The sequence below is a fragment of the Tamandua tetradactyla genome, chromosome 3 (genome assembly GCF_023851605.1).
Source record: "Tamandua tetradactyla isolate mTamTet1 chromosome 3, mTamTet1.pri, whole genome shotgun sequence".
Taxonomy (NCBI): domain Eukaryota; kingdom Metazoa; phylum Chordata; class Mammalia; order Pilosa; family Myrmecophagidae; genus Tamandua; species Tamandua tetradactyla.
Window position 1 is genome coordinate 56,140,991 of NC_135329.1, and position 27,551 is coordinate 56,168,541.

The 27,551-nt window shown below is 35.0% G+C and overlaps 1 protein-coding gene and 1 long non-coding RNA gene across 5 annotated transcripts in view; one reads left to right on the forward strand and one right to left on the reverse strand.

Moving 5' to 3' along the window:
- GRHL1 (grainyhead like transcription factor 1) overlaps window positions 1–27,551 on the forward strand; it is a 67,263-nt gene that overhangs the window by 6,781 nt on the left and 32,931 nt on the right. For all 4 annotated transcript variants that reach the window (XM_077153159.1, XM_077153160.1, XM_077153158.1 and 1 more), the window contains exons 3-8: window positions 633–703; window positions 2,684–3,074; window positions 4,144–4,220; window positions 5,575–5,731; window positions 5,912–6,023; window positions 6,982–7,076. In XM_077153159.1, coding sequence (XP_077009274.1) covers window positions 633–703; window positions 2,684–3,074; window positions 4,144–4,220; window positions 5,575–5,731; window positions 5,912–6,023; window positions 6,982–7,076 — 903 coding nt within the window. The remainder of the gene's footprint in view (window positions 1–632; window positions 704–2,683; window positions 3,075–4,143; window positions 4,221–5,574; window positions 5,732–5,911; window positions 6,024–6,981; window positions 7,077–27,551) is intronic.
- LOC143677314 (uncharacterized) lies at window positions 7,663–13,838 on the reverse strand. The gene is made up of 4 exons (XR_013172505.1): window positions 13,763–13,838; window positions 11,748–11,812; window positions 10,106–10,190; window positions 7,663–7,828 (listed from the first exon to the last, which is right to left on the reverse strand). It is a non-coding gene; the product is annotated as an uncharacterized LOC143677314 (long non-coding RNA).

Sequence of the window (27,551 nt, forward strand, 5' to 3'; positions counted from 1 at the left end):
AGGAGTTACCATATGAGGGATAGCCTTTGACTCCTGAAAATAAATGTTAACATAGCGGTTCCTTTTGATTATGTATTTAGAAAAAAATTGAGAAAGTTGAAAGAGCCCTGTTGTATTTTCAGTAGCTTTTTCTCATATAATGTAGATAAAAGGGGAAAATCAGGCCTGAGGTCTTTCTTTTAAGAAATGAAACCCAAACTCCATTGAACAGTAAATTTTTGGTGCCTTGAGTTTATTTGACAATTAAATGAGTTTTTTTGTTTGTTTGTTTTGTTTTGTTTTTAATCACGCACTCTTTTACTACAGTCCTTCAAAGTATTTTGGAGCACTGAGAAGGATGTTTCTGCCGGTTCTTGTTGGTTGTTGCTTGGCGGGGACAACATTATGGAAGCACTGAATTGAGTTGTTTTTTATAAATCGACCTGGTGGCCAAATTGTACAGTCCTTGAGGGCAGACACTGTTCTTTCATTGTTGTGTTCCCAGAGCCTGGCGTAGATTAGGCATTTGGGTAGATATTTGTTGAATAAATAAATTAATGTTTGAATTTACTGGCATCTAAATGGCTGTGCCTTGGTAGGCTGTACTTCACTGAGTAGGAACTAAATTGTTTTTACATATCTTAATATATAAGGTTCCAAGAGAGAGAAGGTCATCAACGGCAAAACCAGATGTTGAGCACCCAGAGTCAGATCACAGCAAAAGGTAATATACAACAACATACCTGGTACACTTGAAAAAGCCATGTTTCTGTGAAAATAAAACCAAGTTTGTTTAAATGAACAAGCACTAGAGGAAGAAATAGGTAAGCTGGTTCTTAACATCTAAAGTCACATTTTGTTATTGATTTGCTTCCTACTAATTATGATTCAGTTGTCCTGAAGTTACCAGTTTCTTTAGGTATAGTTACCTTATCTAAAACACAAAAGCATTAGCTTGCTCTTCCATAAGAATGTTTTCAGTAATAACTTAGGTGAAATGGTTGCTTGCTTGTTTTTAAGGTTCTCTTAAGGAGGATGCAGCTTAAGACCGAGATGGGGTTCTGGTTAAAAAAGATTAAGTACCAGTGGCTCTTGAATAACTTCCTAAGTAAAACTTAAGTAAATTAAACTGTATTCCAAACTTCTGATGAAATGATTTCGGTTAAAACTTTCAGAAAATTAAATTGAGGCTTGATTTTATAGTGGTGATTAATTGTACTCAATTGTCCTGTCTTTTATTAGTAATATAATAATTTAAAAGTGTTGAAAAAGGAATGATCACTCAGAACCCCACTATCCTGATGATTTATTTATTTATTTTGATGTGCATACAAATTTTGTGTGATTGTAGTTGTAGCCACAGATAGAATTTGGTTGTATGCTGTCTTCTGCTTAGCATGTTTCGTTAGTATTTTTCATGTTGATGTTTTAATTTTCATAATTACCCTTTGGGGAAAGGCTTTCGTTTTTGAGTTTTTGTTATAGACATTGTCAAACATAACAAAATTAGAGAAATAGAATAATAAATTCACATGTAGCCCTCACCAGTTTCAACAGTTATCAGCATAATGCCTGCATTTTCATCTGTTCCTCTCTCTTGCTCAACTAAAATTGTTTTTAAAACTTTGGGCTGTGGAATTTAAAACAAAATCTAGATATCCTTGTCACATATATTTCTTCTGTTAGACATTGAAATCATCCTTAGTTTTCTACTATTATCAAGTCTTAAAACTTCCTACATAGCTTTTTCCTTTTTTTCCCCCCCGTTTTCTCTTTCTTTAGATTAATTTCCTAAGAGTAGCTTTATGGTTGAAGGTTGGAACAATTTTATTGATTTTGAAATGTGCAGTATTGCCAAATTACTTAAAAGTTTTCAGCCTGTATAATTTGAGGAAGCTTTGAAAATTCATTAATTTTACACACTAGAAATCACCATATATTTCCCAGAATATTAAATTAAAAATAATTTTATGCAAATTTATCTATTTGTGCACTGTACTCATAGATTTTCTTTTGCTGAAAAAGAAAGCCAGATAAGCATAAGTACTAGGAAAAGTAGTTGCCAAATATTAATAGCTTATACTTCTCAAACATATACTTGCCAGGCATTATTATAAGCGTTTTAGTGTATCATCTCACTTAATCCTCATAACAACCTTATGAGGATGGATACCACCATTACTATCCCCATTTTATAGATGAGGATCTGGTCACTGCATTCTGAAGTTACTTGCTCAGGGTCATGTGTCATCCAAACCTAGGCAGTCTGACTCTGGAATCTGCATTTTTTTTTTTAATTAAAAAAAATTTTTTTAACCATAACAACATACAAACATGAACATTACCATATGTCTAGAATCTGCATTTTAGCCACTGTTCTGTGCTGCTCTAATTACATTTGTAGTTTCAAACTTCAGTAAAATATGATAATTTTTAATAAAGTATGTGAGAGGATTGCCCTGAGTCCTTAGTATTTCAAGTGAAATTTTGCTTGATACTTTGGGATTTTACTTGACCTGTGACTATGAAGCCTATTTTTCTTTTTCTAATATGGGTTGTTGTACCATTGTTTGTTTATTTGTTCTCTACCAAGTGTATTATTATTTTTACAAGAGCCCAACAGCCCAGTAACATCAGGAAAATAAAAATTGTCAAAGGACTGTATCAGCATTGAATTTAAAAGCATGGTTTTCTTTTCTTAAAGAAACAGCATACCAAATGTGACTGATCAGCCCCTCATTTCTGCTGGAGAAAACAGAGTGCAAGTACTGAAAAATGTGCCATTTAACATTGTCCTTCCTCATGGCAACCAGCTGGGCATTGATAAGAGAGGCCATCTAACAGCTCCTGATACAACAGTCACTGTCTCTATAGCAACGATGCCTACCCACTCCATCAAGACAGAGACCCAGCCACATGGCTTTGCTGTGGGAATCCCACCGGCGGTATATCATCCTGAGCCTACTGAACGTGTGGTAGTTTTCGACCGGAACCTTAGTACTGACCAGTTCAGCTCTGGTGCTCAACCCCCAAATGCTCAAAGGCGTACTCCAGATTCTACCTTTTCAGAGACCTTCAAGGACGGCGTTCAGGAGGTACAGGAAACAAAAACGTCTTCCTAAGATGGCTGTGTGTTTGTATAAGTATTGGGTTCTACCTTTTCCTTGTTATATAAACTTGAAACTTAGCCTGAAATGAATGGATTAGGAATAAAAGGTTTTTTTTTGTTTTTTTTTTAAGAGAAAAGACCCATGGGGATAATTTGTAAACTAAACCTATAAAACCAGAAATTATTATCAAGGGCACATAGCTAATGTTACCAGCAGCTGAGTTAACAATTATAATTTCAGCTAAGTGATTTGCTAGAGGAAAAAAAAGAGAACCCCATACATACTACAGATGTATTTGTGTAGTTTGTTTTGGTTTAGATTTTGTTCTAAACCAAAACAAACTCTACAACTGACCATATAAAATAATTTATCATTTGTTTGCTTGGTGTTTCTTGATTTTAGTATAGTCAGGGATGCAGGTAGATGTTGATGACAAATGCTTTGTACAAAATTTACAGATTAATTCCAAATACTTCCAAGGGTCTTATGATGATGAATACCTCACTCAGGACTGAAAATATTTGAAGCCGTTGTTAAAGAGTTGGTGGGGGGATAAAGGAGCATCTATCTCTGCTTAGGGAGTTAAGTAGAAAATAATAGCCTTTCCTGGAAAAATGCACCAATTGCATCCAGTCTTGGTGTGAACTTGATACTTTATCTTAACTTGGTACAGTGATAGGGCTGATTCCTAAAAGCCATTAAGATTTTAGTTGCAGATTCCAAAATTTGAACAGAATTGGGATGTGTGGGAAAGATGGGAAATGGGAATAATAAATCACAAGTTCTCTGTGGTAGTACTGATATAGATTGTCTTAATTTACTTAAATGACATAAAAGTGGGTATTTTCCTTTGTTCATTTTTTGTACTTTAAAAAGCCCTTTTTATTCTTTTCCTTTTTCTTTTTTATTAGTTTTAAAGTTTTTCTTTTAAAATGAATATTGAAAGGGCAGTGGGTTACTGTAAGCCACATACTTTTATGCTGTACCAGATCTTGGTCTTCAGAAACCATGATAACCAGTTAAATAGTTGTGGCTTATTACATTGATATTTCAGGTTTTCTTCCCCTCGGATCTCAGTCTGCGGATGCCTGGCATGAATTCAGAGGACTATGTTTTTGACAGTGTTTCTGGGTAATAGTTGTCTTTTAATTTGATATTGATTAATCAAAGGTGGCTTTAGTGGGCTTTTACGTTTCTCTTACTACAATTACTGTGATATCTTTGGTAGAGGATATTGCTTCAGTGCATTTTATTTTGAACTCTGAGCTATGTTTTAAGTTTCCTTAATTCCTGGTGTTGGTGCTTTTCTTGCCTTTGGTTTCTTTATGTGCTGGTAGTAACTGGCATCTAAATAAAGAGATGAGGGGATTAAATTTTATCTTAGATCCTGTCTGTTTCCAAAAGTCTATGATTCTATGAGAATTTAGGAATAAAACTGGGTTTATAAAGACTTTTATTTTTTGTTGGCCTTACTAATAATAGAATAAATGAAGTCAATCTGTTCTGACCTGACAACCTCTGCTTTTTATCATCACAAAATTATATCTCACTTTGGAAATTTTCAAAGTTAATTAGAAACATGCATAAACACCTTGAAATTTTTTTTTTAGAGTCTAGAATTTCACTTTATAATTTTATTTTGTTTCATGTATTTTTATGTATGTGTTTTGTCATAAAAGATTTTTTTTTTAAATGTCTAGGATTTTATGGGAGTTGAGACATTACTTGCAGGCCTCCTTTAAGGTATAGGAGTCACAAACTCAAATGCTTTAAGGTCCTGGATAGGGGTTGGCAAACTTTTTGTGTAAAGGATTGAATAGTAAATATTTTAGACTTTGTAGACCCTCCAGTTTCTGTTGCTCTATTTGGTTTCTATTCAGTTTGTAGTGCAAAAGCAGCCATAGACATGCATAAACAAATGGAGTGTCTAAATTCAAGTAAAACTTTATTTGCAAAAACTGGCATTTAAGAGTGGTAGTGGAAGATAATCAAAAATGTAGAGAATTGTGGAATGCCTGTCTAATGATATTTAAATAAAAAACAAAAATTATAAAATGCTTTGCAGGCCAAATTGAATTTAATCCAAGGACCACCAGTCATCTATTTGCAATTTTTGCTAGGTAAAGACCAGATTGGCAGCATGTCTTATGAGGATTCCCTTTCAAGTCCTTTTCCTTTATTAGTGTCTTTAATATCCTTAACCTCTAAATGTCTAATTGTTAACATCTCAGAATTTCTAGTAGGCATTTCATAGTCCCACATCTGAAAGATTTGAGAATTTATAGGTTGCTAAGTATTTTTTTTTAACATTATTTTTATCATGGAAAAGGTAGCAAATACTATTTATACTATGGCCTGGTCAATTGGATTTTTCCTGGTAGTTTGCTATCTCAATACATCAGTACACATTTCACAATTGAACTTAAAGCATAGAAGTTGTTTCCAAGAGAGTGAATTAGAGATCTGTGACATTTCTATCCCCTAGGAACAATTTTGAATATACCCTAGAAGCTTCAAAATCACTTCGACAGAAGCCAGGAGATAGCACTATGACATACCTGAACAAAGGCCAGTTCTATCCTATCACCTTAAAGGAAGTGAGCAGCAATGAAGGAATCCACCACCCTATCAGCAAAGTTCGAGTAAGTTCTGCTCTTAGTTCTCTAAGAAAGCTAGGAGAGATTAATATTTACATTTCTGAAGCAGATCTAAACGGAAGTTTAAAATTGTAATGTTTAACTTTAACTAAAACCTAATACTAAATAAGTTTTCCAAAAGATACACTTTAGAGTTTGTATATTTTAATATGTTCTTTTCCATAGAGTGTGATCATGGTGGTATTTGCTGAAGACAAAAGCAGAGAAGATCAGTTAAGGCATTGGAAATACTGGCACTCCCGGCAGCACACTGCTAAACAAAGATGCATTGACATAGGTAAGTAGCTCAGGAGCCTGCTTTTATTCCCAGAGGTGCAAACATCCAATTTTCTAATCCAATTATTTTTGGCAGTGATCGGCTTCCTGCCGAAAGCATTTGAATTTTTATGCCAGCTGCTAATCTGTTCCAAGCACTGTCCTTGGCCTCCTGGAATCAGTCCTGTCTTACCATTACTTCCTTCAGAAGGCATGTGCCCTGTGCAGTGGGATTCCATATAACAGTGGGGGCAGAGGCTATATAGCTAGCTAACTTACGTAAAAGTTTCCCACTTTTCAGATTGTGAATTTTTTGAAGGGTGATGTCATCTTGAAAAGATTCTGATTATTTAGAGGTGATAAGATGGAGAAAAAAACAAATCAACAAATAAAATGAAATACTCCTGGCATATTGTTGCCTAATAGTCTTTCTTCATTAAATGCTGAACTGTATTGTCCATCTCTTATGTCTGTAAATAGATCCAGAGATTCATCGCTTTGGGCAAAACGGCAAGGCAAATATGTATTTATTGAAGTAGCTTTATGAAACCCTCAGTTCTTGTTGTGTGCATAATATTCATATAAAATCATCACCTGCAGCACAGATGTCTGTTAATCTTAGTGTAACTTTTTTCCTTTACCTTTTGTAATGCTCCTATTCTCTTTTCAGAAGAACTGAATTCTAATTTTGGTTTTATGAACTATTTTTGTAAATTTGGGACACTTATTTAAACTTTTTAGACCTAAATTTCTAGTTTGAATAATGGTATTAAACTAAATATCTCTAAGCTTGTCTCTGTTGCAGAAATGCTGTTGATTCTTTTTCTTTCATTTTTTTGAACTTTCAACCCAACAAAATATTAAGTTAAATTATTCAGAGGTGATAATTTGGAAACCTGAATCTTACTTTGAACTGCTACAATCTTATGTAGGAGATAGAAATCACTAATTTCTTTTCTTTTTTATCATTTCCCTAATAGCTGACTATAAAGAAAGCTTCAATACCATCAGTAACATAGAGGAAATTGCTTATAATGCCATTTCTTTCACTTGGGACATTAATGATGAAGCAAAGGTATGTAATAAAATCACAGGAGCTCCTTTGGTATTTCCAACTCTTTGAGGAGCAGTGGGAGAAGCTTACTGATTTGACAGCTGATATTTTTGAACATTTTTACATGTTTTCATTCCTGTGATAAGGAATAGGGAGATTAAGCTTTTCTAAGACAATAGGTTGTAGAGATAAGTCATGCAGCATATAACATCAGAACAGGACTCCTTCCTTCCTTCCTTTTTATCAGAATCAGCTGGATACTTTACTGTCTCTCTTTTCATTATTTCATATTTTCTGAAAGTAAAGCTTCTTCCGAGACTTTAACGAAATCATCTGTCTCTGCTTTCTATTTTTACCCTCCTGCAAAAAAAGAGCAGTTTTCTTAACATAGTTCAATACGTGTGTTCTAGTATGTGATGCGTCAGAATGGACGTCAGAATTTCTTGAGTTGTAGTCTGCTACTACTCACTGTTTGACCTTGTGTCTGATTCCTCATTCACTTTGCTGTCCTTTTCTGTAAAGTAGTGTTAATATCTGTCTTTTCCCTCTATCTGGGGATGTTAAAAAGACTATTAAGACAATGCTTATGAAGTTATTAGAGTTTGTTATAGAATGGTCCTTAATTACAAGTTATCATTAGCAATAGTTTATTCCACATTTTTAACTTACAAAGACAACTTTTAAGATTCTTCTTATCTTGGGCTTTATAGTTGAAGAATTGCCTCCAATTCAGATGGTCATTTAGATAATTCTCACTGGAGTTTTTTAGTACCCTTTAAAGAAAATAAAACTATTCTTCAGTCATTTCTACCCTTTCCACAACATTTTTCCCTTTTAGTATAATTACTCTTGTCACTAACTTATTAGAATTCTGGCATTTATTTCTCTCTTTGGATTAGTTTAATAATTAGAAGCTCAAGCAACACAGTAGAAACATGGTGGTGAGTTTTGTTTTTTGGGACAGTTGTTAAAATAAGATTAGTCTGAAATTTGTTGCAATATTAGGAGTACTTTTCTCTTTCAAGAACCAGGTACAATCTTATAATCACCTTCTATTCTTTTTCTTTTATTTATTCAATGAGAAGTTTAGTTAATTTGTGGAATGAAACATTGTTCATTTTATGCTATTTTAGACATTCATTTTATGTTCTCTAAGGTTGCTTTTAAAAATCATGATTAGATTCTTGAGAGCCATGTTAATATTATACCATAATGCTCTCTTTTTTTGTTGCAGTCTTCATTTCTAAGTCAAAAGTGTGTCTTTAAGACTGCAGGATATAGTAAGTTTGGTCCACCAGTCTCTAAGGAAGGTTAAGTTATTGTAATTGTTTGAAGGTTTTCTTGTTGACTACCTTGATTGAGCACAAATGTTAGCAGGCTACGTAGTCTCGAGTTTGGTGGTTGATTAAACAATGAATTCACTACAGGGGCGTTGTTAGGAAGAAAAGTAAACTTTCTGTTTTATATAATTGTTGTTGTAGTTATTGTGATATTAAATATCATAATAGGACTCAGTGTGCTGGCTAAGAACAACTTAGAAGAAGAATTGACCCTGTGCCATCAGAGGTGCTTTCTGTTTTAAAGCAACCTAGAGAAATACTTCCTATTCACCATTAGGTACTAATTGAGAAGTCTTGGAGAGATGAGTAAGGACATAAAAGTCCTGAGTTCATTTCTCTGACTTATCTGTGACTTTGGGTTAGTCCCTTAGTTCATTAGTTCTGTTTTCCCCCTTTATTCCCAAGGAAAAATCAAAAGGCTGTAGTGGCCAATTCTCTTCTTTGTTGGGTGTTGTCAGGATTAATAAGTACTTGTCAGAGTGCTTGGATATCTTGGCTGAAAAGCTCTGCATATGGGTAGGGTGTTTTGTTTGTTTGATGTGTCACTCTTTAGGGTGGGAATAATGAAAGCCAAGATGACTGATAGGGATAATGGCATGTTTTATTCTGAAGGCCTACAGCATGTTTGTATTAATGAGAAATATTGTTGGAGGTGTGTCTTAAGTAGCCTTAATAGCACAGTTAATTGGTGTAGGTAAAATCAGTTTCATTTCCCTTCCAGACCCCCAGCACTGACTTTATTTATTTATTTTTTACTACTACTGGAAAGATGGTGTGCCATTTCTTAATGATGCTGCTACCTTTTGAAGCTGATATCAGGCATCAACTTCAAGGGTGTGTTGACATTAAGTATCTAGATTTTTTTTGCTTTCCCTGGCAAAGTTGGTATTTTATGTTTTTGTACTTAAAGTAATTAATGCCCCAGGGCAGCTAGAGTGAACAATTCATGCATGTAGAATCCTGTAGTTAAAGATTTGTTTTTATTTCTTTTTCTTAAAATAACCACGTTCCTTACCAAATTTCTTGTTTCATTTAAGATACATTTGTTGATTCTTAATCCCAATTCCTTCTCTTAAACATAAGTGTTGATTGCAAGCCTGTGGCATTTCCTCCATCCTCCCTTTTAAAAAAGATGTCTAGCATACTCTTTTGGCTGTGCCAGAATGAACAACAGAATTCTGGCCCAGTGTCAACATCTGAATTTTCCCGTATCAATGTCTGAATCACATTGGAGGTGATTATATTTTGAGGACAGAGTAGGTAGAATCTTGATCTTGGCTTACATTCCAGTTTGGGAAAAACACTGCTCAAGCTAAGACTCCTACTATCCCTGTTCATTCTCTGTTCATCAATATAAGCATATACCTGCTATTACCATGGAAATTTTCATTTTCATTACTTATGAAAACTTTGGTTGCCATTACTTATGGAAACTTTGGTTGCCATTACTTATGGAAACTTTAAGAAGTTATGAAACTTGTAAGAAATTATTCGTTTTTCAAAGTGGTAGGGAAGAAAGAAGTTGTTTGAAAAACAGAAATATCTTAGAAATAGCCCACCCTCCACAGGCAGCACTAATCAGTCTACTGTATAAACTTATTTCATTCATTTTATTGTATTCCACACAAAATTATATAAATTCATTTGGGTAGCCAGGCATCTTGTAAAGAGTCAAATCTCTGGGCAAGTTAAAGTTCCTGAGATACTCACTTTTATTGTGAAATAACTTACTCAGATTTTTTCCCTCCTGATTTACAGCAGAGATCAGCTGCAGGGAGAAGAAGCAGTTTTACCTCTGAAACATTAAAAGAAGGAGCTCTGGTGAGGTGCTGAAGTTTAGAATTTGTAGCACTATGTATGAGGGCACTAGTCATGTGGGAAGTAGAGGTCTAGGAGATGGGGGGGGTGCATAAAGGAAAGTAGAAGAAATGTAAACACAAACTTCAACTCTATAACCATTTTATCCAAGACTAACTGTGCATCTTTTCCCAGTATTGCAGGAATTCATGGCTTTCTCGAGCAAATAATCTGAATGTCTGCTGTCTGTAAGGCACTGTGTTAAATCTAGGCTAATAATGCTAGCATTATAGTTCAGGTATATTGTGGGTTAAATAGACTTTTGTGAAAGAGCTTGATATCCTAAAATAACATGTTTTTAAGGTAAAATGTGTTTATATACCTTTACAAATGAACTTTAGGGGCACAATTTATCATTAGAGGCTTTCTGTTCTGCTCCAGTTTTAGTATTTCCTAAACCTAATATATCATAAGCAATTCTGGGTAGGCTACACATCTTGGCCTGGGGTTTAATTTCTTGCTTGGGTTGTAAATCTAAGAGTTTACAACTGCTTTGATATTTGGTTAGTGATGTGAACTAAGGACCTCTCAAAGCCTGAGGATCTAAAATAAATAGAGGAAAAAGAAGTTGAGAGAGGAATTAACTTCTTTGAATGCTAGGCACCATGCTATGATGCTTTCCCTATGTTCTTACTTAATGAGGCAGTGCTGTCTGCTCAGTATGTATACAAAAGCACTTAGTCCTCTCCATAATCATGTGTTTGGTATTGGGTCACTGGAACAGGTCTTCTGAGAAGGCAAGAATTTAGACCTTGAAATGGATAGGAAATGTTCTTTACAGGGGAGACTATTTGAAAATGTGAGAATACTTAACTAATAGAGCAGTTATTAGTTATTAGAAAATACTTAACAAATATCAATGGGTTCATTGATATAAATTCCTGTAATAAAAGTCCACTTTTGCTACTAGGAATATTTTATGTTTCTTGCTGAATGAGTGATGTTTAACTACAGATAAATGGAAATTTTAAAATGGCAGTACTTGAATCTAGTGAAAATTAAGCCAGCCAAATAGGCCAGCCAACTCAGAGGAAGTTCTGTAATCCAAGGAAGCAGTAATAGGAAAGGGTGTCTGTTTTCCTATGTAGGGACATCTTTGATTATAATTATCTAGACAGTGTGGCAAATAGGAAAACAGCTACAATTGAAAGATTTTTTTTGATCATGTATATGTGGCTTTGATCTTCATAAATATTATGCAAACCTTTTAAAGACGTAATGAATCTCAGGGATATAAAATGCATAACTAATAGTTTTTTCAGTAGTGACAAATCTAAATCCTTACACTAAAAGTTGGAATAGGTACAGCTGTCATTCACATATTTGATATTTTTTTTTAAATAAGCTTTCATTAGACCTTTAGTTTTTGGTCAGATAGTTCACAGACAGATGGAACTGCATCTTTTTCTTGATGGCATGAGCTTATCTTTGAGGATGACAGCCAATTTCAACAGGCTTTTTTTCTTTTCATGGTTCAGTTCCTTACACTTTTTACCTTCAGTGGAGAAGGGGAGAAGGGCAGTCAGATAGTAGATGGAACAAGATCAGAGCATCTGTTCCCTAGAAGGAAAAAAAAGAGTATTTGTGCTTTACTTTTAGTTAGAATCTATCAGCTATAAGAAGGAACTCCAAGACATTCTGAAGGATTGTCCTTCAGAGCCAGATATTTTATGTGTCATGGAAAGGCTCATGTTACAAAACAAAGAGGATTAAAATGGAATTTGGATCCTGGCTAGAGTACCAAGAAGCTTCATCACCGAAGATCCTGTGTTTGGTTGGAGCATTGGTGTCTTTCCCTTTTGTCTCCTTGTCTCAGCAAAAGTATGTGAAGTTCCTGGTGAGGGAGTTATTCTCAAAAAGAGGGGTGTAACCATTCTGGTAACTTGAACTTAAGACTTTCTGTATGTGCTTGTGGGATGCAGCTTTATGAGTTTAATAACAGTGTATTGTTTTGTCTAAGCATAGTATTTGGAATTCATTGTGAGGGCAATTTTTAATTTGTTTGGACTGAGCATATTGCTTGCATTTATAAGGATTCCATTCTAGTGAAACATCAATTAAATGCTCCATTAAAATAAGGTGTTGCCATGTTTGGTTGTATTAAGCAGGGGCAGGTTTGGTTTGTTTCACAACTTTAAATTTCCAATGTGAATAGAGGAAAGAGGGAGAGAAGTAAATCAAATATCTTACTTGCAATTGCAATTAAATGAAGGCAGAAGGTTTAAAACTAAAGTTTATACTACCTGCCCTAAATAGATCCTATGGCTTAGAAAGAAATCAAGCAACATTAGTACTTTTAAAACTAAGAACAAGAGACTTTTAGAGTCTAGACAGATCACAAAGCTAAGTAGATTAAACTGACATGTCCCATTTCATATCCTTATAACCCTAGGGAAACTAAAAATAGAGATGGAATCCTCTGAAATTCTTTTGACTGTAGCAAATTACTGTTTACTTTATGCAGTTTGAAAATACATATTTATTAAAGTAAATACATATTTATTAAAGTAAGGAAATATTCTTTTGATTCCAGATAGAGTCTCTTTCTTTTATAGGTAATGAAGAGCCTTTCGAGTTGTAGTTTGATCAGTAAAAGAAACTTCCTTGATTAGAAATTTGTGGAGAATGCCTTTAATTAACTGAAATGGAATAAACTCTTTCCTTGTAATTCGAAGTTTTGCTTTGAAGAAACTATTTGGGTATGATTGTGAGGGTGGTTTCTTTAAATTTCTTAGCTTTTTTTTTTTTAGCTAGTTTTGTTCAGCTTTGGCTAGAAAGCATTTCAAGGATTGTACTCTGTAATGTTTAAGTGGCAAGTTCTGTCCAGATGTAAAATACATTGAATCATGGTGGAACTTTAGAATCCACAGGTAACAATAGCTCACATTTATTGCAGCACATGCCTGAGGGTAAGAGCCAAGTGTATGATGTCTCTGATTGGATAAGTGAGACACTTGGCAGCTGAAGAAAGCTTTAGTTTAGTAGTGAAACTTGCATCTTGTAAAACGGGTTTGAAGCACCCGTGTCTATTTAGCCACCATTTCTGCTGTCACTTGAATTAGTTTTTCTTTCTTTCTCTCTTATTATTATTATTATTTTTTTGGTTAATCTTTTCCCCTTCCCCCACTCTGCCACTGTCAAGAAACAATAGAGCTTTCTTTTTGACAGCTCGTTACCTTAACCCTCCTTCCTCTAGGTCCTTCCTGGAAATTCCATCTAAGGTGGTTTTCTAAATCTGTCATTTCAGCTAGTTTCACTATAAACTAAATTGGAGAGCTTTGACTCTAACCTGACATTGTTAGTTATTGAATTTACCTGGTATAAAAGTTTCAAGGCAGTAATTATGGGGCCTTGGAGTCCATGTTTCTTTTATGTGGCAGCAGTGTAGGTCTTGTACATGCAAGACTCCAAAACATTTAGTAAGTAAACTCACCACATTAATTATTTAAGCCTTTTTTTTTAAGTGGAAAATACCTTATAAGTAGAAATTTTGATTGGAAATAAGCTTACCTGCCAAGGCCCCTGTTTATGTACCATATTCTATACCTAGTGATGATGGAATGTCGTCTTTGTTTGCCTTATGTCACACCTACATCCAGTTCTGCATATTTCAGAACATTCTACTAATTTGAAACAACAGGTGCCAAATCACTGTATCTGCCGGGTATCCTTAAGTTTACCAGATCGTGCTTGTAGGGTATGATAGAGGGAAGAAAAATATATAGGTATATCCAGAATATTTCTCTCTCCCACCGTCTTTTCCTTTTCTTTTTCTCCTGACTTTTTCCCTGGCTCTCTGCAATCTGTGCAGAAACTGAAGATGATGTGTGGGAGGTGGGGGAAGGAAGCATTGTGGCAACATCAAGGGTGATGACTAAATCCTTGTTTTTTCTTCAGGGAAACGCCTCTCTTAGATGTCAGATGATTTCAAGTTACTGATCTTGATTTCCCACATCCCTATCCTCCCTGCCCCTCATCTTTCCAGTTCTTTTTCTTTTTTCTTGATAGTCTTTTTTTTCTTTAATTTTTCAGTTCCCTTCAAACATAACAACATATAAACATGAACACTCCCCCCACATGATCATTCTACTCTTGGTATGCAATCAACAGCCCACAATATCATCACACAGCTGCATACTCATTATCATGATCACCTCCCAGAACATCCATATCAATTCAGAAAAAGAAACAAAAAGAAAAAAGAAAAAAATCTATACCCCTACCCCTCCCCTTCATTGATCACCAGCATTTCAATCTACTAAATTTTCTAACATTTGTTCCCCCTGTTCATCTGTTTTTAATCTATGTGCTTTACTCAACTGTCCATAAGGTAGATGAAAGGAGAGCATCAGACACAAGGTTTTCACAGTCACACAGTCACATTGTGAAAGCTACATCGTTATATAGTCATCTTCAAGAACATGGCTACTGGAACACAGCTCCACATCTTCAGGCACTTCCCTCCAGCCTCTCCACTATACCCAACTAAAACTATATAATGCGTAATAATAATCTCCAGGCTAACCTCTTGACTCTGTTTGAAATCTCTCACCCATTTTGAGACTTTACTTTGTCTCATTTCTCTCTTCCCCCTTTTGATTGAGAAGGTTTTCTCAATCCCTTGATGCTGAGGCCCAGCTAATTCTAGGATTTCTGTCCCACGTTACCAGGAAAGGTTTACACCCCTGGGATTCATGCCCCACTCAGAGAAGGGAAGGGCAGTGAGCCTGCTTGTGTTGACTGAGAGAAAGAGGCCACATCTGAACAATAGAAGAGGTTCTCTGGGGGTGACTTAGGCCTGATTTTAAGTAGGCTTAGCCTATCATTTACAGGGATAAATTTCATATGAACAAACCCCAAGATTGAGAACTTGGCCTATTGCTTTGGTTGTCCCCACTGCTTGTGAGAATATCAGGAATTTTCCACACCGGGAAGTTACATTTTCCCCCTTTCTCGCCATTCCCCCAAGGGGACTTTGCAAATACTTTTTTATTCACTCTCCTTGATGGTCTTTTGATACTCTGAAAAATAACATATAACAGTTTAACATTTTAAGTCTTTTTTAGTTCATGTTAGTATCATTTTATAGTGAGATGTTTGTTTTTATTAATGGATGAATTAGTAATGGAACTGGATTCTACTTTTGAGTTTATAACTCAATCTTTATATCACTTGGGCTTAATTAATTAATTAAGCCAGCACATATGGAGGTAAGAAATGGAGAAAATACAAAGCTCAAACAGAACTAAGGTAATCAGGGTTTTATTTATTTATTTTTGGTTGGGCTTGGGGGAAGGCACACTGCTTATGATGTAAGTACCTTACCATTTAATGCTCAGCAAATGTTTGTATCTAATTAGACTTTAGCTAAGAATTGTATCTTGATTTCTTAGTTTAAACTGTTTCTAATTCCACTGGCTTTGGTTGATATTTATAACTTCATTTGAGCATATTGCAATAATAGTGATTTGTTCTCTTTAATGCTGTTGGATTTGAGATGAGAATAAACTACATTATTGACCTCATATTTTAGTTTCTGTGCCAGGAGGTTTCTACCTTAAGAACTACATATTTAAAAGTCTTAGAACAATCTTTTTGACTGGTTTGCAGGAGAATTAATTTAAATTTATTCCAGAGTTTCTATTTTGCATTTACTAGATCATTTACATCTCAGAAATAAAATTACGGATATTATATCTGCATTTGACTAAATTGAATTTAATACTAGAATGGGTTCAAATGATAAAGACTCCCAGGGACAACTAGGACTGTATCCAAGACAGCTACAACTGTCTCTAATGAGCTACATCATCAGCTAGGTCTTGTGACGTATATGTGAAGTCAAATAAGAAGCTTGGCACACACTAGCTATTTGGTTTGAAATATAGGGGCCTTTATTTTATGCCTCATAATAAAAAAAAAAACCCAGCTCACAGCTGTTTGGGGGGTGGGGTGTCACTTTTTTTCCCTGTAATTCTTCCTATTTCACCAAACAATTTTTCCATTAGGTAATTCTCCAGCATTGTATTCTTCATTGAGGCAACGTGAAGAAAAGAGCACTGAGTTTTAGAATCAGGAGACATGGATTCCAGCTTGGCTTTGTCATCAATTTACTGTTTATCTTTTACTGTTTGTTGATTGAGTCTGAACCTCAACCACAATTTGGCAGTTTCTTTCCTGAGTTAAGAGATACCAAATAGCCAAAGAATATAGGAAATATATGATATTCATGTTAAAGGTAAATGTTTTTGAGGTAGACCACAAGGATTAAGTGCATTTTGGGAATGTAAAACTTTTTTCAGTTACCAGTTTTCTGTAGCATTTTTACTTCAACCCCTTTTTCTTTTTTCTTCCTTCTAGCAGAAATTTTCTCTTATCTCACTTATATTTAGTAGGTAGTTAAAACTCATTTGAACTTCCTAATTGTGCATAATAATACACAGATCACAATATTGGCACAAGTAACCAAGCATTCTCTCAGCTCTCTATGCTAATATTTTTTCAAAAAGTCTAGTGACTTGGGTCTTGATATATTTTTAAGAGTTAAACATTTTTCTCTTTAAAAAGGATGTGTTTATTATTCATAATTTAGAAGTACTGTGGTATGTGGTAGAAATGGGCTGGTAAGGTAGATTGGAGTTAAATATATAGCATCTTTAATGGTTAAGGAGTTTAGTCTTTATTACTTAGTGGTGGGCTGTTGAAAATTTTTGGATAAGAATTGATGGTTAAAGATTCTGTAATGATAGTAATATTTGGCTATTGCCTAATGTGTCGTTAAGCAGTCTCCCTCTTTTATTTCATTGCCTGATTTTTAGCTATTTTATTGTTCAGAGGCTCTTCTATTAGAGGTTGGAAGAAAGAAGGATTAATTTGTGTAACTTTTTATTACCTCTTTTTTATTAAATGTGTTTGTTTATATGTGTTTTTGTTCTTGGGTACTGTTGCGTGTGTTTAAAGGCGTATGAGGAATTGAAACTTGTTGAAATGGGATTTGGAGATAATCTATAGATTTTAGGACATTCATAATTTTTCTTTCTCATTATCAATGTTCAGTACCTTTTGGTAATAGATAATATACAATAGTGAAATAAAAAATATGTACTAAACACTGGAGGAAATTTGTGAAATGAATAACACGTCCTTCCCTCAAGTGACTTACAGAATTCAATAATTACAGTATGACAGAGTGCAATAATTATAGTACGTTCAGGTACTCATTTACTCTTTTCTTTGAGGTAGGTAATGAAAGTATAGAGATGTGGCTCTTTCCCTGAAAGTCTGGCTGGGTGGGAAAAGTAAAAAATTACTTAATAAAATTTGTTAAGTACTAAAGTGGGTTTATAAACAGAGTGCCATAGGAGCACCAATGGGTGAGTGATGGATTCTGTTTGGTTAGGTTAGAGAATGCTTTTCAAAGAAGGTGTATCAATTGATAATAGGTCTTGGGGGGCCACGGTGGCTCAGCAGACAGAGTTCTCACCTGCCATGCCTGAGATCCAGGTTCGATTCCCTGTGCCTGCCCATGTAAAATAATAATAATAATAATAATAATAATAATAATCAATAATCAGAGATGTTGGTAGAGAATAGAATAAAGTTATTTTAAAATTTAGCAGCAGAGAAAGCAGCTTCCCACATGGTGAATGTGTGTATAAACGAGGTGTGAATCAAGAATGTGAGTTTGGAGCTAGATTTTAGAGGACCTTGAATGCTAAAGCACAGAATTTGGATTCCTTCCTTCCCACAATGGAAAAATATTGAAGGTTATTAATGATTTCCCCAACCTCTTCAGTTTTCCCAGTCACCACTATAATGTTACCATGTTGAGCCCCTATGATCTCTCATTCTCATAAGCATAATACTGTTTTATTTTAAAAATCAGATTTTGGGGATATCTCTTAAAGAATGAATTCAAAGTGCTTTGCCAATGCCTTTTTTTTATTTATTGGACCAATTGGTTTATAGAAAAAGCAGAAAGTACAGAGTTCCTATAGCCCCTGTCTTATGCAGTTTTCCCTGCTATTAATATTTTGCACTAATGTGGTACTTTTGTTACAATTAATGGAACAATGTTATTATAATTATGCTATTAACTTTGGCCCACTGTTTACATTAGGTTCACTCTTTGTATTGTAAACTTCTATGGGTGTTTTTTTTTGGTGGTAATTTATATATAACCTAAGATTTCCCTTTTTATCCATTTTCAAATATATAATCAGTTGTGTTAATTATATTCACAAAGTTGTGACTCTATTACCATAATCCATGTCAAAACTTTTCTGTCACCCCAAACACAAACTCTTTACCAATTAAATATTAACTCCCCATTGGTCTTCCCCCACCTAGCTCCTCATAAGTTTTTGTATTCTAGTTTCTGACCTTATGAATTTGCATATTCTGCTTACTTCTTATGTGAGAATATATAGTATTGTTCTTTTGTGTCTAGTTTATTTCACTCAGCTTGTTGTCGTCAAGATTTATCCAAGTTGTAGCATGTATCAGGACGTCATTCTCTTTTACTGCTGAATAATGTTCCACTGTATGTATATACCACATTTTGTTCATCTATTCATATTAATGGACACTGGAGTTGCTTCCACCTTTTGGCTATTGTGCATAATGGTGCTGTGAACAGTGTGAAAATATCTGTTCAAGTCCCCACTTTAAATTCTTTTGGGTATATACACATAAGTAAAATTTCTGGGTCTTATGATAATTCTATACTTAACTTTCTGATGAAGTCTTCAGACTGTTTTCCACAGTGTCTGCACCATTTTACATTCCTACCAACAGTGTTAGAAGTATTCCGATTTCTCCATATCCTCTCTAATACGCTATTTTGCATTTTTAAATTTTAGCCATCCTTGGTAAGTATGAGATGGTATCTCATGTTTTTGATTCACATTTCCTTGATGGAGAATGACATTAAGCCTCTTTTCAAGTGTTTATTGGCCATTTATATATCTTCTGTGGAGAAATGTATATTTGTCTTTTGCCCATTTTTGAAGTTGGATTGTTTATCTTTGTTGTTGAGTTGTAGGAGTTCTTTATAAATTCGTGATATTTTAGCCTTTATCAGATATATGGTTTCCAACTATTTTCTCCCATTCCGTAAGTTGTCTTGATAGAGGCCCTTGATGTACAGAAGTTTTTCATTTTGATGATGACCCATTTATCTTTTCTTTCATTGCATGTGCTTTTGGTATAAAATCTAAGAAACCAATGCCCAATGCAAGGTCCTGAAGATGCTTCTGTATGTTTTCAGGAGTTTTATAGTTTTAGTTCTTATATTTAGGTCTTTGATCCACTTTGAGTTAATTTTTTATACGGTGTGAGGTGTGGGGGTTTACCTTGAATCTTTTGCAAATGACTGTCCAGTTCTCCCAGAACCATTTCTTGAAGAGACTTGTTCTTTACACACTGAGTAAACTCAGCAGCCTTGTTAAAGATCAATTGGTTAGAGATGTGACTGTTTATTTCTGAACTTTTCAGTTTGAGTCTGTTGATCTATATTTCTGTACTTTTGCCAGTACCATGCTGTTTTGATTACTGTAGCTTTGTAATAAATTAAAAAATGTGCAAAGAAGGCTGCTGGAATTTTGATAGAAATTGCATTGAATTTAATTATTGCTTTGGATAGAATTGACATCTGTTTTAATTTCCTAGCTGCTAAAACACGTACCATACAATAGGATGGTTTAACAAAAAAATTTATTAGCTTATGGTTTCAAAGGCGAGAAGGCTTACTTGTTTCCAGGTTTTTATCTTTTGGCTGGCCGGAAATCTATGGGCTCCTTGCCTTTTCTCTCATATGGCAGTGCACATGGTGGGGTGACATCTTATTTCTATTCCAATTTCATTACTTCCAACTTCTGACTGCTCCCTTTGGCTTTTTTCTCCATCTGACTTTTACTCAGCTTGTAAAGGACTCTAGTAATCTCGATTAAAGCTCAACTTGATTCGATTGGACCTCACTTCAACTGAAGCAACATCTTAAAAAGATCTTATTTATAATGGCTCCACACCCATAGGACCAGTACTTGAGACCTAAATATGCTTTTTGTGGCATGTTTAAATCATTAAATCATGGGCACATGATTTAATTCCCAGCAACATCTTAAGACCATTTAGTCTTCCAATCTATGTGTATGGATTATCCTTCCCTTTATTTAGGACTTCTTTATTTTATTTTAGCAGTGTTTTATGGTTTTCCATGTACAAATCCTTTTTATATCTTTGGTTAGATTTACTCCTAGATATTTGATTCTTTTAGTTGCTCTTGTAAATGTTTTTCTTTTCTTGATTTCCTCTTTGGATTGATCATTGCTAATGTATAGAAACACCACTAATTTTTGCATTTTGATCTTGTATGCCACTACTTTGCTGAATTCATTGATTGGCCCTGAGAGCTTTGTTGTGGATATTTTCAGGATTCTGTCTATATAAGATCATGTCATCTGCAAATAGTGAGAGTTTTACTTCTTTTCCAATTTGAATGTCTTCTTTCTTTCTGTTTTTTATTTATTTTTGCCTAATTTGGCTAGAACTTCCAGTACAATGTTGAACAACAGTAATGACTGGGCATCCTTGTCTTGTTCCAGATTTTAGAGGGAAGGCTTTTAGTCTTTTTTCATTGACTACGATATTAGCCGGGGAGTTTTCATATATGCCCTTCATCATGTTGAGAAAGTTTCCTTCTCTTCCTAATTTTCTGGGTGTTTTTATTAGGAAATGGTACTAAATTTGGTTGAGTGCTTTTTCTATATCCATTGAGATGGCCAATGGATAGAGACCATCATTTTTTTTCCTTCATTCTGTTAATGTGGTTTATTATATTACTTGATTTTCTTATATTGAACTACATTGCATACCTGGAATAAATCCTGCTGATAATCATGGTAGATAATTCTTTTAATGTGCTATTAGATTCAGCTTGCTAGTGTTTTGTTATGGGTTCTTGCATCTATATTTATGAGAGATATTGGTCTGTAATTTTCTATTCTTGTATTATCTTTATCTGGCTTTGGTGTTAGGGTGATTCTGGCCTCATATAATGAGTCAGAAAGTATTCCCTCCTCTTCGATTTTTTGGAAGAGTTTGAGCAGGATTGATGTTAATTCTTCCTGGAGTGTTTGGTAGAATTCAGCTGTGAGGATGTCTAGTCCTGGGCTTTCTTTGTTGGGAGGTTTTTAAATTTCTGCTTCAGTCTCTCATTATTGGTTTGTTGATATCTGTTTCTTCTTGAGTCACTAAAGGTAGTTTGTGCTTCTAGAAATTTTTCCGTTTCACCCGGATTATCTAATCTGTTGGCGTATAGTTGTTCATTGTATGCTCTTATGATCTTTTTTGTTTCTGTGGGGTCAGTAGTAATGTCCCCCTTTCATTTTCTGATTTGTTTATTTGCATTTTCTCTCTTTTTGTCTTTGTTAGTCTAGTTGAGGATCTTTTTGAAGAACCAACTTTTTTTTTAACTTTTTTTATTAATTAAAAAAAATTAACAAATAAAACATTAAGATATCATTCCATTCTACATATACAATCAGTAATTCTTAATATCATCACATAGTTGCATATTCATCATTTCTTAGAACATTTGCATCAATTTAGAAAAAGAAATAAAAAGACAATAGAAAAAGAAATAAAACTATAACAGAGAAAAAAAAGATTATACATACCATACCCCTTACCCCTCGCTTTCATTTACCACTAGCATTTCAAACTGAATTTATTTTAACATTTGTTCTCCCTATTATTTATTTTTATTCCATATGTTCTACTCTTCTGTTGATATAGTAGCTAAAAGGAGCATCAGACACAACGTTTTCACATTCACAGAGTCTCATTGTGAAAGCTATATCATTGTTCAATCATCATCAAGAAACATGGCTACTGGAACACAGCTCTACATTTTCAGGCAATTCCCTCCAGCCTCTCCGCTACATCTTGAACAACAAGGTGATATCTACTTAATGTATAAGAATAACCTCCAGGATAACCTCTCAACTCTGTTTGGAATCTCTCAGCCATTGACACTTAGTCTCATTTCACTCTCCCCCCTTTGGTCGAGAAGGTTCTCTCAATCCCTCGATGTTAATTCTCAGCTCATTCTAGGGTTTTTCTCAGTCCCTTGATGCTGAGTCTGAGCTCATTCCAGGATCTCTGACCCACATTGCCAGGAAGGTCCACACCCCTGGGAGTCATGTCCCAACCAGAGAGGGGGAGGGTGGTGAGACTGCTCATCTATTGGCTGGAGAGAGAGGCCACATCTGAGCAACAAAAGAGGCTTGAAGAACCAACTTTTGGTTTCACTTGATTCTATTATTTTATTCTCTACTTCATTTATTTCTGCTGCAGTCTGGGTTATTTCCTTCCTTCTACTCACTTTGGGTTTAGTTTGCCCTTTGTTTTCTTGTTTCTCCAGATATGAGATTAGTAATGTGATTTGAACTTGCTCTTCCTTTTTCTTTTTCTTTTTTTCTCCATTCACATGTTTATTGAAGTACTGGGTGCAGTAACTACACAGGTATGCTTCTGCAGTTCTGCCAGTGACAGGAAAACAAGTAGGGTTTGACAGTTCCAGTTTATCCCATTCTAAGTATAGGGTCAAGAAATTCCAAAAATGAGGAGTAACCAGAGTCATGGTACAAACAAAAATAATAACATGGGCTTATAAGATAAGTACTTAGAGCTGTACATTTCCCTCTAAGTATAATCTTCCTTGCGTCCCATGAATTTTGATATGTTGTCTTCTCATTTTTATTCGTTTCAAGATATTTCCTGATTTCCCTTGTGATTTGTTCTTTTACCTGTTGATTCTTTTTTTTTTTTTTTTTTTTTTTTTTAAACATCTTTTAAACATTTTCTGGTTTTATTGTATTCTGTTTCTCCGTTTTTGTTACATGGGCTGGGGCCGGGAATCGAACCGAGGTCCTCCGGCATAGCAGGCAAGCACTTTGCCCGCTGAGCCACCGCGGCCCGCCCTACCTGTTGATTCTTTAAGATTGTGTTGTTTAACTCCTTATATTTATGGATTTTCCTTTTCTCCCTTTATTATTGATTTCCAGCTTTATTCTCTTGTGGGTTAGAGAACATGCTTTATATAATTTCGATCTTTTAAAATTTACTGAAACTTGTTTTCTGATATAAAATGTGGACTATCCTGGAGTATGATCCATGTGTGTCTGAAAAGAATATGTATTCTGCTATTTGGGGTGTAGTGTTCTGTATATGTCTGTTAGGTTAATTCATTTATAGCATCATTCAAATTTTCCATATCCTTTTTGATCTTCTACCTAAGTATTCTATCTAATGATGAAAGTGGTATATTGAGGTCTTTAACTGTTGTTACTGTAGAGGTGTCTGTTTCTCCCTTCTATCTTGTCAGTGTTTGCTTCATGTACTCTGGGGCACTGTGGTTAGTTGCATAAATGTAAATGATTATTATTTCCTTTTGGTAGATTGACCCTCTTATTATTATATATAGTGCCCTTATATGTCTCTTGTAACAGTTTTGACTTAAAGTGTATTTTGTTTGATATTGGCATAGCTACTCCAGCTCTCTTTTGGTTGCTATTTGCATGGAATATTTTATTCCATCCTTTTCACTTTCAACCTATTTGTGTTTTTGGGTCTTAAGTCCATCTCCTGTTAAAAAACAGTTAGATTATGCTTTTTGCAATCCATTCTACCAATCTGTGTCTTTTGATGGGGGGATTTAATCCATGTACTTTCAGTGTAATTACTGATAAGGCAGGACCTACTTCACCCATTTTGTCCTTTGCGTCTTATATGTCGTTCTAGTTTGCTAGCTGCAAGAATGCAATATACTAGAAACAGAATGGCTTTTAAATAGGGGAATTTAATGAGTTGCAGTTCTAAGACTATGAAAAACGTCCAAATTAAAGCAAGGCTATAGTAATGTCCAATCTAAGGCATCCAGGAAAACATACCTTGGTTCAAGAAGGCCTATGAGATTCATGGTTTCTCTCTCAACTGGTAATGCACGTGGCAAACATGGCGATGTCTACTAGCTTTCTCTCCAGACTTTTTGTTTCATGAAGCTACCCTTCATGGCATTTTCCTTTATCTCCAGAGGTTTCTGGCTGCCTGGTCTCTCGTGGCTGTTGTGGTTATTGTGGCTCTCATGTATCTCGTGGCTCCAAAATGTTTCCTCTTTAAAAGGATTCCATTAAAATAATCAAGACCCACCTGGAATGAGTGGAGTCACAACTCCTTTAATTAAATATCAATACCTACAATTAGGTACATCACATCTCTGTGGAGATAATCTAATCAAGTTTTCAACCTATATTGCTGAATAGAGATTAAAAGAAATGCTGCCTCCACAAAATGGATCAGGATTAAAACATGGCTTTTCTAGGGTACATAATCCTTTCAAACTGGCATATCTTGTATCTTTTTTTGTATGTCTTTTCATTTATTGTATCCTTCTTTTGTTTATAGTTGATTTTTTGTGATGTAAATGATCCCTTTCTCATTTCCATTTCTGTATTTATTTTCAATACTTTCTTTGTAATTACCTTGGGGGTTATATTAAACTATCTAAACCTCTAACATACTAATTTGAAAAGATACAACTTAACTCCAGTAGCATACAAAGCCTCTATTTGTTTTCTTTATGTTACCCATGTAATTGTGCTTACTGGATGTTCTAGTTTGCTAGCTGCTGGAATGCAAAATACCAGAAACTCAAAACTTAAAAAGGGAATGTAATAAGTTGCAGGTTAACAGTTTTTAGGTGGTGGAAATGTCCCATTTAAAGCAAATGTATAGAAATGTCCAATCTAAGGCATCCAGGGAAAGATGCCTTGATTCAGGGAGGTCGATGAAGTTCAGGGTTTCTGTCTCAAGGAAAGGCACATGGCAAACATGGTCAGTGTTTCTCTCTTGGCTGGAAGGGCACATGGCAAACACGGCATCATCTGCTAGCTTCCTCTCCAGCTCTCTGGGAGGTGTTTTCCTTCTTTATCTCCAAAAGTCACTGGCTCATGGACTCTCTGCTTCATGGTTCTGCAGCATTCTCTGTCATGTCTAAGCTCTGTCATTCTCTGCTCTCCCTGGATCTCTAGCTTTCTCCAAAATGTTTTCTGTTTTATAGGATTCAGTAATCAAGACCCACCTAGAATATCCAGTTTAGCATCTACTCTTGATTGAATCACATCTCCAGGGAGATAATCTGATTAAAGTTTTCAACATACTGTACTGAATAGGGCTTAGAAGAAACTGCTACCTTTACAAAATTGAATTAGGATTAAAACATGACTTTTCTAGGGTACACACATCCTTTCAAACCAGCCCACTGGAGATCTTCACTTCTTCGAGCTGCTCCATGCTAGTATCCCTGTCTTTTCATTTCAACCTGAAGAACTCTCTTTAGTATTTCTAATAAGACAGGTCTCTTGGTGATCATATCTCTCAGTTTTTGTTTATCCATGAATGTCTGAAACTCTCCCTCATTTTTGAAGGACAGTTTTGCCAGATAAAGAATTTTTGGCTGGCAGTTTTTCTCTTACAGTACCTTAAATATATCATTACATGGCCTTCTCACCTCCATGGTTTCTGGTGATAAATTGGAACTTAATATTTTTGAGGATTCTTTGTATGTGACAAATTGCTTTTTCTTGCTGCTTTCAGAATTTTCTTTATTTTTGGTATTCACCATTTTGATTAGTATATGTCTTGAAGAAGGTCTGTTAGGGTTTATCTTGTTTGGAGTTTGTTGTGCTTCTTGGACATATGCTTATATCTTTCATAAGATTTGGAAAATTTTTAATCATTTTTTTATCAGTTAAAACAATTTAATGAGTATTGAACATATACATGTTTTAAAACTAAAAGAATAAATGTCTTTTCCAACCCTCCCCCATCCCCTTCTTCCTCTCACTGTCTATCTCTTTGTGTTATGCTTAATTTCAGGTGTCAGCTTGGTTAGGTAATGGTGTCTCATTGTTTGGTCAAGCAAACACTGGCCTGATTGTTACCGCAGAGGGTATTTTGTGGATTTAAATTATTAGTCAGTTGATTGCATCTGTGGCTGATTAAATCTACAATCAACAGAGGAAATTGTTTTCAGCAGAGTAAGGAATCGCCTCATCCCTTAATTGGAGGCCTTAAAGGGAGAACTGATAATTTCAGCAGCCAGAGAGAGAATCTCTCTTTATTCCAGCTAACCAAGCTTCTAAAATTTATTGTCATTTTGGCCATTATTTTATTAAATATCCTCTCCCTTTTTCCTTCTCTTTCTGGGACTCTTATGATACTTATGTTTGTTACTTCATGTTGTCCCTCAGGTCCTGTAGGCTTTGCTTACTTTCTTTTCATACTTTTCTTATCTGCTTTTCTGGCTATATGATTTCTATTGTCCTGTTTTCTGTTTGCTGATTCTTCTGCTTGTTAAATCTGCTGTTGAAAACCTCAAGTGCATTTTTAATCTCCATTATTGTGTTTTTCATCCCTAAAAGTTCTATTATGTTCTTATTTTTTAACTTTCTAATTCTTTTTGTTCACACGTTGTCTTCAATATATCCTTTAGTTTTATGTCCATATTTAGTATATTTCTATCCATCTTCCCCTTTAGATCCTTGAATTGATTTAGGAGACTAATGAACATCTTTGATTAGTTATTCCACTTCTGTGTTTCCTCTGAAGTGTGTTTCCTCTGATGTTTTCATTTGTTTCCCTGAATAGACTGTCTCTTCCTATTTCCGTTTTATAGCCTATGTAAATCTTTAGTTGATGTCTGGGTATTTGATTGTTTTGATATGCTAATTCTGGAAGTCAGTTTCTCCCTCTTGACTGGGGTGTAATGTAGATTGTCTGGGTTAAAGCTCCTCTTCAACACTTGGTCTAGTTGATACTTTATCTTTACCTTTATCTTTAGAATAGCAACAGTCTTTCTTTACCACTGCCTCCTGTCTTGGGCATGAACAGTAGCTTTTTACATTACTCTATTATGTGGGACTTTTTCCTTCAGGAGAGAATTTACTTTCCTCTGTTCCTCAGCCAGAGCCCTAGACTCCTTTTTCTTATACAAATTTTCCTCCCCAGTATCTGATTTTTTCAACTCCTCTCCTGTACTTCAGGCTGCCTTTTTGCTCCAGCTTTCAGCCCTGGGTCCATCCTGCCTTACAGTGATTCAGTTTCCCCATTTCGTGTGGCTTTTCCCCACCTCTAGTAACTTTCCCATTAGGGGATCCTGACCCACAGAGCCGGAAGTGGTCAGTGTTCAGAAACATCCAGTTTTTTCATTTAGGTGCACCAGCAGTTAGGGGCCAGG